This window comes from Grammomys surdaster, unplaced genomic scaffold (genome assembly GCF_004785775.1).
Source record: "Grammomys surdaster isolate TR1022 unplaced genomic scaffold, NIH_TR_1.0 127, whole genome shotgun sequence".
Lineage (NCBI taxonomy): Eukaryota > Metazoa > Chordata > Mammalia > Rodentia > Muridae > Grammomys > Grammomys surdaster.
In genome coordinates, this window is record NW_021604585.1 from 7,564,456 (window position 1) to 7,582,524 (window position 18,069).

General features: G+C 38.2%; 1 protein-coding gene across 1 annotated transcript in view; it reads left to right on the top strand.

The window, feature by feature from the left end:
* The first annotated feature begins 15,242 nt into the window (after positions 1 to 15,242).
* The window catches only part of Ccdc196 (coiled-coil domain containing 196), a 12,097-nt gene continuing 9,270 nt past the window's right edge, over positions 15,243 to 18,069 (top strand). Inside the window, exons 1-4 of the mRNA XM_028788698.1 lie at positions 15,243 to 15,289; positions 15,390 to 15,542; positions 16,867 to 16,963; positions 17,727 to 17,777. Of these exons, the coding sequence (XP_028644531.1) occupies positions 15,243 to 15,289; positions 15,390 to 15,542; positions 16,867 to 16,963; positions 17,727 to 17,777 (348 nt within the window). The remainder of the gene's footprint in view (positions 15,290 to 15,389; positions 15,543 to 16,866; positions 16,964 to 17,726; positions 17,778 to 18,069) is intronic.

An 18,069-nucleotide genomic window follows, 5' to 3' on the forward strand; every position in this document is an offset into this window, starting at 1 on the left:
CAATTTAAAGCACACTAAGGGAATTCCAAGGGAAGGGGTGTGTGGGAGTATTTGGGATTGGCTAGGGCTCTGGGGACATTCTGGACTCCCATTGCTGGGAGTGAAGGGCTGGAAGCTGTTGCTAACCCATTGCCCTTACCTCAGGCCAGTTGGCAGAGCAGCTTCTGATGGCCAGGCAGTTTCTGATTGGCTGCCTGAGGCCTGGGTTTTTTCTAGTAACTGACTTGCTCAGTTTTGGGGAACAGAGATCTAGGCCTAGTCTCCTGAACTGCCAATTTGAAGCCTGTCATGGAGTCAGCCTGTCTCAATCCTCTCACTTGGTTATCAGAATTTTTCCAAGGACTTGATTTGAAGTATTCTGTTTTCAATTTTATATTATTTTTATAAATATGTGTTTCTATATTTTCTTTCTTTTATACTATACTTTTTTTTTATTTTAAGACACTTCATTTTAAACAATTTCACAATACTGAGCTCTTGGTTCATTCTGCCGTTATATAAGCCATAAATGCTCACTGAGCAACTTTGGGGCTCCCTTTAGTGGTATATTTGAAAAGCATACTCATTATATTTGCTATTTATAAAATTAATATTGTTTGATTTTATAAAAAACAAAGTTTTCATTTTAAAGGTTTATAGGTGCTCATTAGAGAAACAAGAATTTCAGGAAAATGGAAAAATGACATTTATTTTTTAAAAATAATCTTGACTTTGGTTCATTTTCCAGACTTCCAAACATACTTGACATCGCATTTTTAGCATCTTTTCTTTCTTCTTAAACATCCCTAAAATATTATTTTATACTCCATTAAATGTCATTGCATGGATACATCACAATTTATTTGTTTATCCACCTATTTAGACATTTAGGTCATTTCCAATTTTCACAAATATATAACTATTCTTCATTAACCTATGCATCTATCAAACTTCTGTAAAGTTAGTCACAAAAATTACAATTTCTGAGATAAGTACTAAGGGGTCTGGTAATAGGAGTCGATTAGTAAAGTGCCTACCATGTAATCAAGAGAAACTGAGTTTGTATCTATATTATTTATAAAAACAAACAAAAAAACCCAAACTTAATAGTGGATGTCTATAATCACAGCACTAGGAAGACAGGCAAGCAGATCCCTGGGACTCTTTGGTCAGTAGGCCTATTAAACACTTAGCTTAGGATTTAATGAGAGACCTGTCTCAACAAGTACAGTGGAGAGCAATTGAGGAGAAATCTGACATCAACCTCTGGCCACCACATCCGTGTACCTCTGAATGCACCAGTGCACACACCTACATGAACACACACTCACCACAAACATACATGCAAAATAAATAAAAATTTAAAATAAAACTTTTCTTTTTTTAATGTGTGTATGTGTGTTGTATTTGTGTGGTGCATGCATATGTGTGCACATGTGTGCATGTGTGTGTATGTGCATGGTGTTAGATTTTCGCGCGTAGCTTAGACAGATAATGCCAGACCAAACAGTTCCACGAGGGGGGTGTTATTTAGGGCAGAGGGCAAAGGTTGGGTGAGAAACAGGAGGAATGGCGGACAGAAGAGAGAAGTGGAGGCCGGCCATGACCACATGGAGAGAGGAGGAAGGGAAGGGGGGAGGGGTAAGGGGCAGAGGGGAACCTGCAGGCGCAGGATGAAGGGAGTAAGAGAGAGAGGAGGGAGCAGGCAGCCCCATTTATAGCAGGCAGGCCTACCTGGCTGTTGCCAGGTAACTGTGGAGGTGGAGTTTAGACAGAATGCTAATACATGGCCATATCCTTTTTATGCTATAGACTTGAAGTCAGATCCTCATGCTTCCTCAGCACATCCTCTACCCTGGTGAACAGTCTCCCCAGCACATACACACTTAAATTTTGCTGTGTTATTTCTATTTGAGAAGACAGTTCAACAAAATTTATATGTAATCTCCCACAGTTAACATAACAAAATTTTGTAACACCTAAGGTTTTTGATATAGAGAATATCAAATACAGAATATCACCTAATTACTTTCCAGAAATATTCCAGTTTTCACATTCACCAGCATGGGGAAGTTCCTACAGATTTTGAGTACTTTCAATATATGATCTTTTCTGGCAGATGTGGCCAACTTTTTCATACTTGTCTGCCTTCTATTCCCCCACAAGTTTAGCCACTACTCTTTTAAGAATTAATTTCAACTCAAAGCGTAATTTCTATCTTTCAAGATTGATGATTTTCACTTGAATAGAAGATCTCAGACTTGGGCTGCCAATTCTTTGGCTGTTGGAGAAGGACTGTGGGCAGCTCGTGGCCTCTGCAAGAGGATCCTTGCTGCACTTGGGCCATCCAAGCTCATTCTGATCATCCGGTTACTCATCAGGACTTACTGTGAATAATACTGATTAAAGGTTGTTGGCAGCTTGTAATCTCATGTTCACACTTTCCATATGTCAGCCTTCTTCAATAGCTGCATCTTTGCTGAATGGGCCAAATTTTGGAATATCTAATTAAACACAAATTATATGCATTATAAAAACTAAGCTGATACATTTATAGAAAATCATGCACCCCCAGTTTACTATTTTAATTTGAAACTAGATATGGAAAGAATTATGGTTATTATCACAGTTATATAAATTATATAGTGGCTCCATAGTATACTGGTAAACTAACTAAAGTGGGAACACAGAATCAAATTGTACTGGCTAGTTGAACAGCTAAATATAGGTTGCTTGCCTAACATACGTGAAGCCCTGGATTCTAATCCACCACAAAAATGTCTTGAAAATAAAAGTCAAATTGTAAACTTGACTCTGCTATTAATTAGTTATATATAATATTGGGTTACTTTTAAAATAATTTGAGACTTTATTTTGCTTTCCTTAAATTTCTAGTCTCTTTTATTTCTAAAATACAGTAACTTAAGATGTCTTGAGATATGTTATTTGTAAATATAGAATAGCCATGTATGAAGTTTTCAAAATAATTAAAATTCTAAAAATCGCTTTAAAAGATGATAGGGAAGTGGTAAGATGGCTCAGCGGGTATGGACAATAGCTGTCAAGCCCAATGATCTGAATTTCATTTCCAGGATGCTCATAGTAGAAAAGAGAGATCCAATTCCTGCAAACTGTCCTCTGATCTCCACATGTGTGCACCAGCATATACACATTCACTTACAATGTGTAGTCACAAGATATTGAGCCGTGTGAGCACAGTGTCCTCTGGGGTCAGAAGACAGCATTGGATTCCTGGAACTGGAGTTACAGACATTTGTAAGCTACTATGTGAGTGCTGGAGACTTCACCCAGAGCCACTGAAAGAGCAACCAGTGCCCTTAACATTGAGCCATCTTTCCACCAACATGTAACTTTCAAAACAGTGATAGGTAGCCAAGTATTTGTTGTTATATTTTCCACAATAGTAAGGTAACTCACCTAGCAATGTGATGCTGATAAATGAATGAATAACAACCTGCTCTCTGAGGAAATAAAACCAAACACCAATTTGTAATTTTGGTTTGGTCCAGTTAATATAAGAACTCCCATCATAGACAGTATAAAGTTATCAACTTAAAGTCACTGGATATAGAATTGTGTGGGGTGGGGGAGATGATTATTTCGCAAATCAGTGCTATCTCTGGCACAATGCTGTCCATGGAGTTATATGGTATTGTGGGTAGAGTACATTTATAATACGAGTAAAGAGAAATTCAACTAGCCATTGATTAAACTATAGCATCTAATTATGTCACAAAAAGCCTGGACCCAGTAGTTCAAAGGTTGCTTTAGGATCTCAAAGTTCCTTCATCTCATGGTTTTTGGATCAGTTTTGGTTTTGTTTTGATTCTTTTGGCTCTCTGTCTCATTGTGGCTACAGCTCTTCCATACTTTCTGTCCTTTTAGAACTGTACCCAAAGTAGGAAAGTAAGTGTATGTTCTCTTTAATTTCTTTTTCTTTTTTTCCTTACCTTATTTTAGAGAGAAAAACTCTTGTCCAGGAACATCAACAGTCTTCCCTTTGTGTCTCATTAGCCAGCACAAAATCATATGTACATCCTTAGACCTCTTCATCACTGAGAAAGAGAACCTGAACTGTTACAACTAGCTCAGACAAGCTGTAAATCTAGCTCTAGGACTAGGCGTTAGAAAACGAAGTAGCAAGGCTGTACATTGGTGACTGCTCTACAAGACACACGGAAAGTTCTCAACTGAAAAAACGCTGATGCTTTCAACGCTCAACTCCAGTTTGATTTAATAACCATGGAATCTGCTTAGTGAACAAGAGAAAAGAATACATCTGTCTCTTAGGATCTCATGCCCAAGAAAAGAGTTCATGGAAAATGTTTCAGCATAGCTATTAACATACTAAACCTTTTAAAATCCTGTGTTTCTAGGACAGACATATATTTTTAAATTTTTGTTATTTTATTTTATATGTGCACATGTGTGTATGTGTTATCTGCATATATGCATATGTGCCTAGTGCCTGTGGAGGCCAGAAGAAGACAATGGATCCCCTGGGACTGGAACTGTAGACAACTAAAAGCCACCATGTGGGTACTAGAAATCGAATCTGAGTCCTCTGCAAGACCAATAAGTGCTCTTAACCACTGAGGGATCTTTCTAGCGCCAGGGCAGTCATATTTTTAAATAGTTATCTGTGCCATAATTTCCATAAAAATTTTATTTAGTTAACACAAACCCCTTAAATCAAGCATTATGTCTAGTTGGCCACAGAAATAAATAGTTCTTAATGAATTACAAAATTTAGAGTTACTAGTCTAATTCAGATCTTTTATTATTGTGATATGTTACTATGTAATGTGCTTTAGTTTATTTATTAGTAAACACTGCTTTATTTATAGATTAAGTTTATAATACATGTACACAAGTAATAAAATTTCATTTACTTAAAATGTTCTGTAATTCATAATGTTTGATAGTTCATTTTATAATATTCAGAGTTTGCTATAATGTACTCAAACTAAATTGACTTAGTGTCTTAAACAAGACTGAATAATTAGTGTGTGTGTGTGTGTGTGTGTGTTGTTGTGTATAAACCCAGAAGATTCTTGAATTTGTCATCAGAACTATAAAGTTATTAAAAAAATAAAATCTATGCCCTGATACTGCTTCTATGTATGTTCCTAATTATTATTTATAGTGCCTTAATTATTTATTTGAAAATGCAAATGAAAAGGTCCAGGAAATGCTGATATACAAAAGAAAGTCTATGACAAATGTCACCTTTCTTTTAGCATTTGACATTAAAGAAATCTAGAGACACATAATTATGTATTTAAAAAAATATAGATTGCTATTACTAAATTAAAAATAAAGCTGCAATGGGAAAAACTCTAGGCCATCCATTTCTGTTGAAGTGGCATGTGAATAAAAGTCATAGCTAAAGCAAATTTAGAGAATTATTTGCTCTGCTTCAACTACTGAACCTACTTTTAATTTTATTCATCTAATATGACTAGAGTGTTGAATTTGAGGCCCATTATACATATACATTCTAAACCTTGACAAATGCTGCATTTTATCTGTTTAATGGATATGTAGTCGGCAGCCTCCCTATAATGCCTAATGATATATATTATTATATTTTGGATTTGAAATGTCCATAGGCTTATGGCACTTAGTCCCCAGCTTAGGCACCATTGTGAACTCTGTGGAGCTTTTCAAGGGTGGGGTCTGGGTGGGAGAAGCAGGTCACTAGACTTTCTGGGCCTTCTGTCTGCTGCCGGGTGAACGCCCATTGCCACATTGGTCCCATCTCTCTGAGCTGAGCCATTCTGCAATACCCTCTCTTTTCAGCATGGGCTGAAATCTCTGTGAAACCATGAGCCAAAATAAAAGTTCCCACTCTTAAATTGTTCTGGCATGTATTTTGGTCACAGCAGTGAAGGAGTGAATAATACAAGTATTAAAAATAAATGTTGCTTTGGATTGGATTTTGTTTTTTGAAGGTGTTACCTACCATTCACTGAGCACATTGAATCTGATTCCATCAAGCTAAGAAATGGTATCAAGTTGCTATTTCATATATTTTAAGCAAAAATAATTTAATTCTTATTATTAGTACGTAGTTTAATTATAAACATGTAAATGCTTCTTTTGAGAACTACTTCAATGCAAAAAGAAAATCTTGGAACAGGAAAAACATCAAACAAACATAATGTGAGGTTGAATTGACTTTCCCAAATATGCAGGCTACGGGTCAAATGTAACCCACAAATAAACTGCTGTCTCATGAAGCCCTTAAAGATCAATAGGTCACACAGAACATCTACCTTCTCTCCAAAATGATTACGAATTGACAGGACTGAGTCTACATTTTTGGTGGAGTTGAAATCCCATCCTCATACCTCACTGAGTACAAGGCCGCTGCAGCCTTCTAATCCCACATGATCCTCAAGTTACAACTTTTACATCCCACCCAGCTTTGAACATTTAAGGTGTCTGACTGCATATGGCATATGGCTGTGTTGATGTTTCACTGATAAGGACAGTGCCTTAGTGCCTATGAAGAGCCTCCTTTTCACAGTAACAGAAGGAGAGTTGCATCCTTTGCAGAATCTAAAGGATTTAAACCTGGCAAATCCTAAGAACAAAAATTTTCGTCTCATTTCTCTGTATAAACTTAAGGCTAGGCAAGACTATATAATTGGAGTTGAAAAAAACGCAAGATGTGGGGGAGAGAGCAATCAGAACACATTATATACAAGGATGAAACTGTCAACGAATCAACAATAAAAACTGTAGAACAAACAAATGGTTCTTGAGTTCACTTCTAGCCTTTGTTCTTTACCAAGATTGTTGTCAAGGATTCTTAAAAGATTTAAAGTGTATTTGGAGAAATACTGGCACCTTCATAGTTACCATCCTATTGCGAACCGTCTAGTTCTTCTTTCAGGTAAATTCTGTGTACCTATAAACTCTCTCTGGCTGATTGAATCACTCCATCTTGAGAGATTCCATTTGCTATTTACTATCATTGCACAGGTCCTTGATGGGGCTGAAGTCTGGCCATCTAACTGTCTATCACCTCCAAACAGCTTTTAGTCTCTTACTTCCCTTTATCTGACCGTGGTCCTGAAATACCAGTGTGCCTTACAGTGGAGGGTTCAGGCAGTGGTGGTGGCCAGGGAGTGTTCAACATGAAATTGTGTTCTGAATATTTTTTTCTTTTTACAAATGCTGGGATGGCTTCCTCCTCTGCAGCAGAACTCAGGGCATCTAAATGAGGAGTGGAGGTGAGACACAGTATAGAGCTCAGAGGCAGCTTTTTTTTACAGATGGCCCAGAAACAAAACAAAACAAAACTTTACCAATGTAAAGCTTTTTCTGCTGATTCATTGTGACTGAAGAAGAAAACTTGAGGCAGTTTTTCCTGAAGACAGATCCACAGAATTCATGTCAGAATCACAAGGGAATGCTTGTTAAAGCCACCCAGGCTCTAGTGGGAACCTCTGGGGCCTGAGCCTGAAAGTCTGTAGCTTTCACAAATTCCCCCCAGGGTATTCTTAAATCCCATCAGAGACAAAGGACTTCTGCCCTACAGCCGTGGCCCGCTAAGATGGTTTGCTTATGTACTACAGGAAATTTTTGAAAAAGTAGGAACCATCTTACATGTTTTTAAGTTGACAACTAAAATGTTTTCGATTTTAAGGCTGGCAAGATGGCTCTATACTTAAAAGCTTTTGCCATGAAAGCCTAACAACTTGAGTTCCTGGAATCCACATAAGGTGGGTGAGAACCAATTCCACAAAGTTGTTCTCTGACCGCCACAAAGTCTCCTAACCACACACTCATAACAAAAGAAAAATTAAATATTTCTCACTGTAATTTTAAATAGGTACAAAAATATAATTTCTAGGATGTTGTAACATTTTCAAATAGATGTTTTTTCTTCTCTTTCTTTTTCGTTTTGTTTTGATTTTTGAGACAGAGTCATATTACTGGTTGTTCTGGTTGGCCTAGAATTATTTAGACCAAGATTGTCTCAAACTCACAGACAAATCTTTTGATTATAAGATATGAGCATATATGATTCATTAAATGTGGATTTATAATCACTCATATTTAATGAATCATATGCGCTCATATCTGACAATACCTAAGTAATAGACTCTTCTTCAACAGCCAAGGATCGTTGCAATCAGACTGTTCCCTGCTTTAAAATACTCTCGACAGTGGTTTTTCAGGCTTACCCCAAGTAACTCCCATGTTACAAGCAGCATTTTGCTCCATTTTTAATATTAAACATATTGGTCTAAGGAAAGGGTATAACACACTTACCTGGACCTGTAAAGAGGATGTTAGTCCCCAACAATCTAATGTGATGTGTACTTCAAGGCAGGGGACTCACAACTATCCCAGAGGCTTTAGTTCAGTCTAAAGCCTCTGACACAGCTGACACAGCCTACTTGCCCGTTTATTTGTCTGAATCCAGTTTTGTACAGTGATGCTATAACCTCCGTGGTCCCTCTCTTAGACCCTTAGGTCATATTCTACTGGACCCCGAGGCTGCTCAGCTCTGGCCCAGGAACCAGGCCTTTAACTGGGCTTGTTAATTTACTTAGCAACCTGCAATAAGTCTCTGCATCTGTAACAACCTATGTCTCTTTTCAGTGGGGCATCCTCTCTGGAACTCCTTGAACTCTGTGGCAGCCTCAGGGTCCAGCTGTGTGTGACCTAAGGGTCTAAGAGGGGGACCATTTTTTAGCTTACATCTCAGTACATCTGCTGGGCAACATGTAATGTATGATCTGAATACTGACATTAATAGTTAAAATTGGAATAAAAAGCCTGTGTATTCCTTGACTAACAACCAAGGGAAATTGAGACTACTTGGCAAACAACAGCTAAGGAAACAGAAGTAGCTTGAGAATTTATTATTATTCAATACAATCTGACATCGTAAAGAGATGCAAATCTATTTGCCCATGTTTTTGACATAGCACATTCATGACAAAAAAAGTTTTAACCATTTCAAAGGCAGTTTCTAAGTAAGACAACTTTTAAGATATTTCTATTAATATGATATCATTTTCTCCCTAGATTTTTTTCATGCATTTGTACTTATTCCTTGAATAAGATAGGCTTTCAGAATCAATTCCATTCATATTGTTTGTACTACATGTAATTCTCACTGGGGAAAAAACTTGTTTATATAAATAAGTAGATTGGGATGGAAGATGTTTGTTATAGCAGTGTTTTTCAGATATTTGAAACTCCTGAATTATAAGCCAAAATTAAATAGTAATTCATTATCAAAATTTAATTCCGATAAACATAAGCTCGTAATTCCATTAGATATTCCTTTATTTTGCTGAAAGCAAAGAACTGGAACATTAGTTAGACTTCCTGGTCACTAACGGTCCTTCATTCTTCTTAGCCCCAACACTAACATTTTGAATTACAATTTAAGAATATTACACACCCTTGAAGAAAGTCAATGTATCCCCTTCTTTCTGTAAGTGAGCAAAATGCATTTGGAAGGGGAAGGTGGGAACCAGACTAAGAAGTACTCTCAGGTACTTCTCACGTAGTGGCGAATTCTTGTGAATTTGAGGATCCAGAAAAATATATCCTTTTCTTCTCTGTATTTCTTTCTATGATGTGTGCCTGCAGGTGCGTGTGTGTGTGTGTGTGTGTGTGTGTGTGTGTGTGTGTGTGTGTGTAGGGAGTGGAGGGCTGTGCACTCATCTATGCACTGGAGGACTGGAGGTGTCTGACCTACTCTTTGCCTTATTCTCTTGAGACAGGATCTCTCAATAAACCGGAGTTGTCTGGAAATCAGCAAGCATCATCAACCCTCATGTCTCCATATTGTACAGAGTTGGGGTTACAGGTATACACATGGCCATGCTTGAATGAGTTCTGGGATTTGAACTCAGGTCTTCATGCTGAGCCATTTTCCAGCCCTTCCTTATACTTTTCTTGAAAAGTCTTTCTGGAAGTTCATACACTTGTCTGAAGACCATTATACCAAGAATCTGGAGACAATATGACAAAGTATTACTTTCAAAGAACCAAACAAAAACTATCAGGTATATAGAAATATAGCTCAGCTATCTCAAACACTTGGGTTATCTCTAAATGTAGGTACAGATTAGGTTGGAACAATTATAAAAACAGCTAAGCAAGAAGATGAGGTCACCAAAGAGCTAGCTTGATGCTTAAGAATGCCCAGGGCTCTGGCAGAGAACCCAAGCTCAGTTCCTAACATCCAGGTCAGGCAGCTAACTGACTAACTCTAGCTCCAAGGGATCTAATGCCCTTTTCTTGCTTCTGCGAGTACCACACTCATGTGCACATACCCACATGTGCACATACACAGTTAAAAATAAGAATACAGTGGTGCATTTAATTCTAGCCCTTGGGAGGCAGAGTTCAAGGTCATTCTAGTCTACTTATTAAGTTCCAGGCCACCCAAGGCTATGTGGTCAGACCCTGTCTCAAAACAAAACAAAACAAAACAAAACAAAACAAAACAAAACAAAACATAACAAGCAGTAAATTATTTTTAAAAAGAGTTAAGGGGAAGTAGCCAACAAAATGATTATAACAAACAACACAGAAATATAATTCCCTCCCACTCTTCCTCTCTTTCCCTCTAATCTTTCACATTAATATGAAAATAATTGCCTCTACTTTTGGAGACCTTACTTAATTAGACTAATTTGACTTTCCGCTGGCAAAACTAACACTGAAATGGTTCAAAGTTCTCTAATTATAGAGCAGTCATGCTTTTTCTTAACAGACACTAAAACCAAAGGCTATAACGGTGGATGAAGTCATTGCGAATAACCTGTTGTAAGGCCTATTTTGAGGTAGCACATGAATTTCAGTGATTATGCAGTGAAAGGAAGCAAAAGATACAAAGTTCCTGCAGAAGACATTATGATCACTACTATGATTATCCAACTGGTGATGAAGTTCCCCAAGTCATTTCATAAGATGTACATCCATTGACTAGGGCCTCTGTTCTCCTCCACATTCCTCAGTCTCAACTCCTTGTTTGTTCTCTCTCAGCCAACAGTACACATGTTTTTGCAGCCTATTTTAATAAACTTTCAACCTCTCCTCTTGCCCACTACCCACTAGAGGTAGTGGAAGAGAAAAGTTATTAGGATATGGGACAAGTGGACCTGTTTAGCAATAGTTTTTTTTGTGGGTGATTTCATTAACCTTTGTCAGCAGTTCAGTCCTATGGCAAACACCAAATACAGATCAACAGCTGCAATCCAGCTGGCCGACATCCTCTCAGCAGGCAGACACCATGCATGAGCCAGCAGCTGTATAGTTCAATCCTGAAGAAACTCCAAGGCTTGAGAACTTGCCTGAAACCACTGAAGAGGCAATCTGCAGGAACCTCACTAGAAATTCTTTAGAGAGTTTCTCTTGGTGTCGGCAGTGTTACCTCAAGCAGAGCTCAACAATGCTACGTAAGGTGAACCAATACATGTCCTTATCGAAGAATAGTGAGGTAGAGCAAACCAAAGCAACCCTCCAGCTCCTACTGTCTGTGGGGTAATATTTATACTGCTTCATCACATATTTCTCCATGTGTCTGCTATAGCAAAACATCCTTTTACCTGAGTCTGCTTCAGGAAAACAGTCTTCCACATGTCTGCTTTAGCAAGACATCCTTTCACCTGTGTGCCCCAGCAAAACATCATTTGACACAACTGACTTTCCAAAGAAACTATAAGTTTCCACTTCACAACCCCTTTTCATATTTTATCCTGAATACCCTGAAGACTTAGGTGGATCTTTTGATGAACACTCACCAACATTCTCAAAACCTTCTTCCTTGAATTTCTGCTTATTGGTTCTACCAGGTTCCAGCCCAGAATCCACCAATCATCTGTTTTTCTCAACTGTAGTTTCCAGTTTGCCAGCTATTGATAGGCAAAACTGTGTACCTACTGATTAATAGTGTGACAGAACTTCAGCTTCTAAATCCACCTTGACCTTTAGCACTACAAAGTGATATTTTTTGAGTCTGGCTAGTTGGCTTTCTTTTCCTACTGATCAGATGCAATTCCAAATCTCATGACATTACTCTTCTAGGGTTTTCTCACCAAACATTGCCAATCAGCAAATGACCTACTTTCTACTTTGAGTCCCTCTACTTTTAATAATCACCTAAAACGCCACCCTCACTTCTTCCTGCACTACATGCTGATACAAAACATCCCCCAGCCCCTCTCAATCCAACTCAGCTTCTGTTTCAAAAAATTCCTTATGTTAAATGCTTTTCACTCTAATATCCACATACATCATTGTAAGGTGAATATACTCCTTGGGATTCATATTCCAAGTTGAAGAAATGGACATTAGAATGTTAAAAAATAAACACGGCTGATTGGCTGTAGCAAAGACTACCTCAGAATAGCAAGTGTTCTTCTTCTTGGAATCATTCACAAGCAAGGGCAGAGAAGAAGGTGAGTTGGGATGCTGCCTGCCCATTAAATTTTTTAATATTCTATCACAGTTCTGCCTGCCAAATGTCACAACATGAAATTTAAATAGGCTATACTTCAGTAAGCAAGGCCATTTTTGTCCTTTACTACTGCTGCCACCTGGCACATATGTAGTCTAAGATACTATCAGTAATAACTAGTCCATCCACTACCTTCTTTTAACAGTGAGAATTTGATTCCCCTTCATTCAATTGAGAAGTTTTTGTGGACAGTCCTAGGGCAACCAACATGAATTATTTTTAACATGCTGTGATTTTTCTAATTTAAAATTTCTGTCACATACAACCTTCAAGTGACATGAGAAAACTTTAGAAAAAGTATTTGTAAAGATTGTCTGAAGAGGAGCTTTGATGTAGAGGATATGTAGGTTTGTATTCTATCTAACCCAGGGCAGATCCATATTTTGTGAGACTCTGGCCATACATAATTTGGGAGAAGTCTCTATTTTCAAAAATGATTTTAAATTCAAAGGTTCAGGGCCTTTGGAAGAGATCTTGAGAATGAAAGGCTCTTAAGATTAAGATCTACAGATATCAGCTTAAAAAAAAAAATCTGGCTACTTAATTGGGGCATTAAACAAACCCAAGCCAAATAAAATCTCACTAGATGTGAAGACCTGGCATGAGCCAGGCACATTACATATTTCATGCTCACAACAATCTTCTCAGGTCAATAATTCATCCTTTTATAAAAGTGGAAACCTCATCAGGCTCAGAGAATTTGAAAACTTGCTCACAGATAGCCCACTGCTCACAGTGAAGCTGATACTCCAACCAAGTTCTGACGAATAAGATTTTGCTTTTTTTTTTTTTTCAGCGCTAAGGTTTGCCTTTCAAATTTCCCCAAAGATAAAAGATTGAAATCACTTTGGAGGAAACACCTCAAAAAATGGTTGGTCAGTATTTGAAACAGCATGCCTTAATTTTTATCTGTGATACCATATAAAAATGAATTCATAAAACTTTTTAAAGGGCATATTAAAAATATATAATTCCTTGGACTATTTTCTGCTTCTAAATGGCATAGGTAAGGAAGGCAATATTTTTTATTATTATTATTTACTTTACAACCCAATATCAGGCCTTTCTCTCCTTCCAGTACCCCCTCACATAAGTCCTCCCCCCTTCTTCTTTGAGAAGGGGAAGCCCCCCTCTAGGTATCGCTCCCACTAATGACTCCCCTTCCTCCTCCCCACCATCAAGTCACTGGGGACTAGGCACATACTTTCCCAATGAGGCCAAATAAGGCAGTCTGTTTAGGGGTAGGAGATCCACAGGCAGGCAGGCAACAGGCTCAGGAACAGCCCCTGCTCCAGTTGCTGGGGGATCCACATGAAGACCAAGCTGCACATCTGCTACATATGTGCAGGGGGCCTAGGTCCAGTAAAAGCTCGCTCTTTGGTTGGTGATTCAGTCTCTGAGAGCCCTCAAGGACACAGGTTAGTTGACTCTGTTGGTCTTCCTGTGGATCCTCCTCAGATCCCTCAATCCTTCTCCCAACTCTTCTGTAAGACTCCCCAAGCTCCATCCAATGTCTGGATATGAGTCTCTACAGGCTGGATGGACCTCTCAGAGGACAGTTATGGTAGGTTCCTGTCTGCAAGCATAAGAGAGTATCATTAATAATGTTAGGATTGGTTCTTGCCTATGGGATAGGTCTCAATTTGGGGCAGTTATTGGTTGGCCATTCCCTCAGTCTCTGCTCTGTCTTTTTCCCCTTCACCTCTTGTAGGCAAGACACATTTTGGGTCAAAGGTTTTGTGATTAGGCTGCTGTCTTATCCCTCTACTGGGAGTCCTGCTTGGCTACAGAAAGTGGCCACTTTGGGATCCATATCCCCCACTGCTAGGAGTCTCAGATACAGTTGATCTTAAACGTCCAGAAGATGTGTAGTTCTAATGCAGGTAGAGTAACAGAGTCAGAACTGATCTGTGGAGGTGAGCTGAGGAAGTATAGCCTTCCAGGAAAGGACCTGGCTGGGGAAGGCACCTGAGAGTGTGGATCTTTCAAGACTATATTTTCTTCTTACATGCTCAATTCTCTTTCCCCTTGACATCATATCAATGTTTGGTTTTGTGTTGGCTCGGTTAGTTTGGAAAGACAGTCTTGCTACATAGGCCAAGGCTGCCCTGAACTTTCGATCCCTTTTGCCTCTGCCTCCCTAGCACCGAGATTATAGGTGTGACTCACCACACCCAGCTGACAGATGGAGTTTTAAAGATGGGGGGAAATGACAACAGTTTACCCATCACTCCATTACATCATTGAGTTTGCCAGTTTAACCTCTGTCTATTTAAAAGTGTTGGTTAGACGTTTTCCTTTCCCAAACCCCCAGAAATAGGTGCTGTTATCTTTTTATCCTTTTATCTCTCACAAAGGTCTGTTACCATAGTGTTGATGAGTTCTTTTTGATAAATCACCATTTTCTAATCAAACAGTAATTTTATAATGTAAGCACTCTCTCTGTGACTCTATTCTATTCATTCAAAGATTTTAGAAGAGAACTTTGGGGTTTTGGCTAAACCTAAGACAAGAATTAATATTGTAGTTAAGTATTTTCAGTCATCAAGCAGTTGCTGATGCTACTTAAATGTATCTGCTGACTTTGTGGTCTTGGTGCTATTGTGACCTCAAGCTGTAGCTAAAATCTGTCCAATGCAACAGGATCTTCAAGAACAACAGCCCCCAAATGCTGTCTTAACTGCATGGGGAAAGAAGGCACATATTTTCAAGGCCTCTTTATTGTTAGGAGTTTCCCTTCAAGATGACAAGTGACACAAACTCTTCAGAATCTGGCTTGTCCTCAAAAAAGTGAGTCTTTGGTAGGGGAAGCCAAAAGGCAGCTGTCTGGGAAGGGAAAGGTCTGATTATTTACCCAAGCTAAGATAGATTATTGTATCTGCTCTCACAGAAATTCTAAAGTATATGACAACTACTTGAAAGAATTGAACGAGGACTTAAAGTTAAGAAAGCAGGAGCTTCTAGAGATGCTGAAACCTCTGGAAGATAAGAACAATCTCTTATTGCAGAAGGTAATGGCTAACTTGGAGGAAAAACAAAGGAGGTAAGGGTCCCTCTTCAGTTTCTTTGAGATAGAAAGTCTGTATAATGCAACCACCATAGGATTAGTAACAAGTATCACTGGTTTATTTATAAATGTGGACAATCAGCTCCAGTAGAATATAAAGAATTTCCCACTACAAAAAGCAGGACAAACAGGAACCCTTCATTTTATTTGTTTTTAAATAAGTATGACTTGGTCCTCATCTCATGAAGCTACGGTTACTCTTCCTATAGCATAGCCCCATCATTATTATACTGATCACTGATACTTTTGCTTATTTATGATGGTAGAATTACTTAAGGGTAAACACTACTCTTCCTATATTAAGTAGAAAAGCGATGATTTCTTTCTGAGCCTAGGAGCTCTTTGGATTAGGGAGATGAGAATTTAAATCTGTGCTAGAAAATTGTTCTTAGCAACTTGAAAGCCTCTGCTTCCTTTCTAATCACAGGAAATATCACTTCAGTTGATCTGTCTTCTTTATATACCCTTATCATAAGCACTTAAGAAACTCGGATTTCGGGAGGATAAAAAGTGGTCAAACGCCAGGCAGTGGTGGTGCATGCCTTTAATCCCAGCACTTGGGAGGCAGAGGCAGGTGGATTTCTGAGTTCAAGGCCAGCCTGGTCTACAGAGTGAGTTCCAGGACAGTCAGGGCTACACAGAGAAACCCTGTCTCGAAAAACAAACAAAAATAAACAAACAAAAAAAGTGGTCAAACACCAGCTGTTTGTAAACCAGCAATATAGACTTCTTTTGGAGCAAGAGAGCATGTTAGATCTGGCCTTCTACTCAGATCCAGGGAGGAAAAAGGACAATAACACAAACACAAATTAATGACTTTAAATAGTATCCTTCTCATAGTAGTATCCTTCTCATATGGAGGATATGATACTAATTCATATTTGGATACTCACGGGGTAGAAGGAAGCAGACAGATATGCGATAGGGAATAATTCTGGAAATAATTTGAAAGATGTCAAAAAATTCAATTTCTTCTATGTAGAGGCAGAAACACTCCTTCTCTCAAGTTATAGACTAAAACACCCTTTTCAGAGGGTGGAAAGCACTTTGAATGACTGTTGGAGACCTAAGTTTTGAATATTGAAGAGCACAGGACTCATTACTGAGCATATACCTTCAACTAACATTAATTAGGAATGGAATCATCCCAGGGACACTTTCAGTGTTCAGGGCCTCTCTAATGCCTGAGTTTTCAGCCTCTGCTGAACCTCCATGGAAGAAAGCTTTCTGGCTGATTGCAGATATTATTTTTACTTCTTAAAGGGCGTATATATTTAATGTCTTCTCTCTTTTCTTCTAGTCTGCAGATCATGAGGCAGATCATGGCAGGGAAAAGGTGTGATGAATCTTCAGTCATGGTGCTCATTACGGAAGCAGAGGAGATGAAACAGAACTTGGTGAGATGTTGTTAGTAGCTACTAAAGGCATGACTTCTTGAACTGCTGTTGTCATTTACGGAAATAAATACTCATCTCTGGTCTTCGATGCTTCAAACCTGACTCTCTTTGATCTCTTTCTGTATCTACAAAATCCAAAGTGATGCTAAGGAAATCAGGTTGGATGATGGAAAGAACAGGGGCTAGTTAGCAAGATTCTAATTTTTTTGTTTGTTTTGTATTTTCGTTTTCAAGACAGAGTTTCTCTGTGTAGCCCTGGCTGTCCTGGATTCTACTTTTTTGACTTAAAAAAAATAAGAGGTTTCACTTAGTAGTTTATGAATATAAGAATATTAGCTCTTGTCATTTCTAAAGGATTAAAAACACCTATCAAAGGAAAAGAAAAAGTTTGTTTTGAAAGAGTTGTAGATCTTTTTGAAGTCAATAATGTAAAAGATCTTTAAATATCAGAAGTTAATAATCTAAGCCCGTAAGAGACATCATATAAGAACATCTTAAGAGTTAAGAATTTATTTCTACTGATACATCTCATAAACACCATAAAAAATCATTGTTTGAAACAATTTTGTAACCACCATTGCCACCATCATCATAGTCATCAAAATCATATTTCTGTATGAAAAGCAAGGACCACTTACTGCCTTCCTTTGTGGTTTGCTGTGTCTGGGAATCCCTTTTCTACCATTAAACAGTTGGTTTTTTCTAACCTTACTTAACAGTCAGTCAAACCTATCTGTTTGTTTGGTTCTTCCTCTTCTAACAGGAAAAGAAAAACGAGATGCTTCGGAAGGAAACGGAAATGCTATGGAACAAGGTGTGGCTCTAAGAATCTCAAAAGTACTGTCCTACAGAAAATGCAAAGAAACTCTCATTCCTCTGGCCCCTCACACTCGGGTTTTTTTTTTTTTTTATGTCATGCTTCTATTTGCACAACAAAGTGATATTGTTAGAAAACATTCAAAGTGTTTCAGTCATCTGATGAAAACTGTTTACAGCTCACCTTACTGTGACTTAATTGGTCTGTACCCACCTTTCCAGTCTTCCTCTCTCTTCTTTTTCTCTTTTTCTTTCTTTCTTTCTTTCTTTCTTTCTTCCTTTCTTTCTTT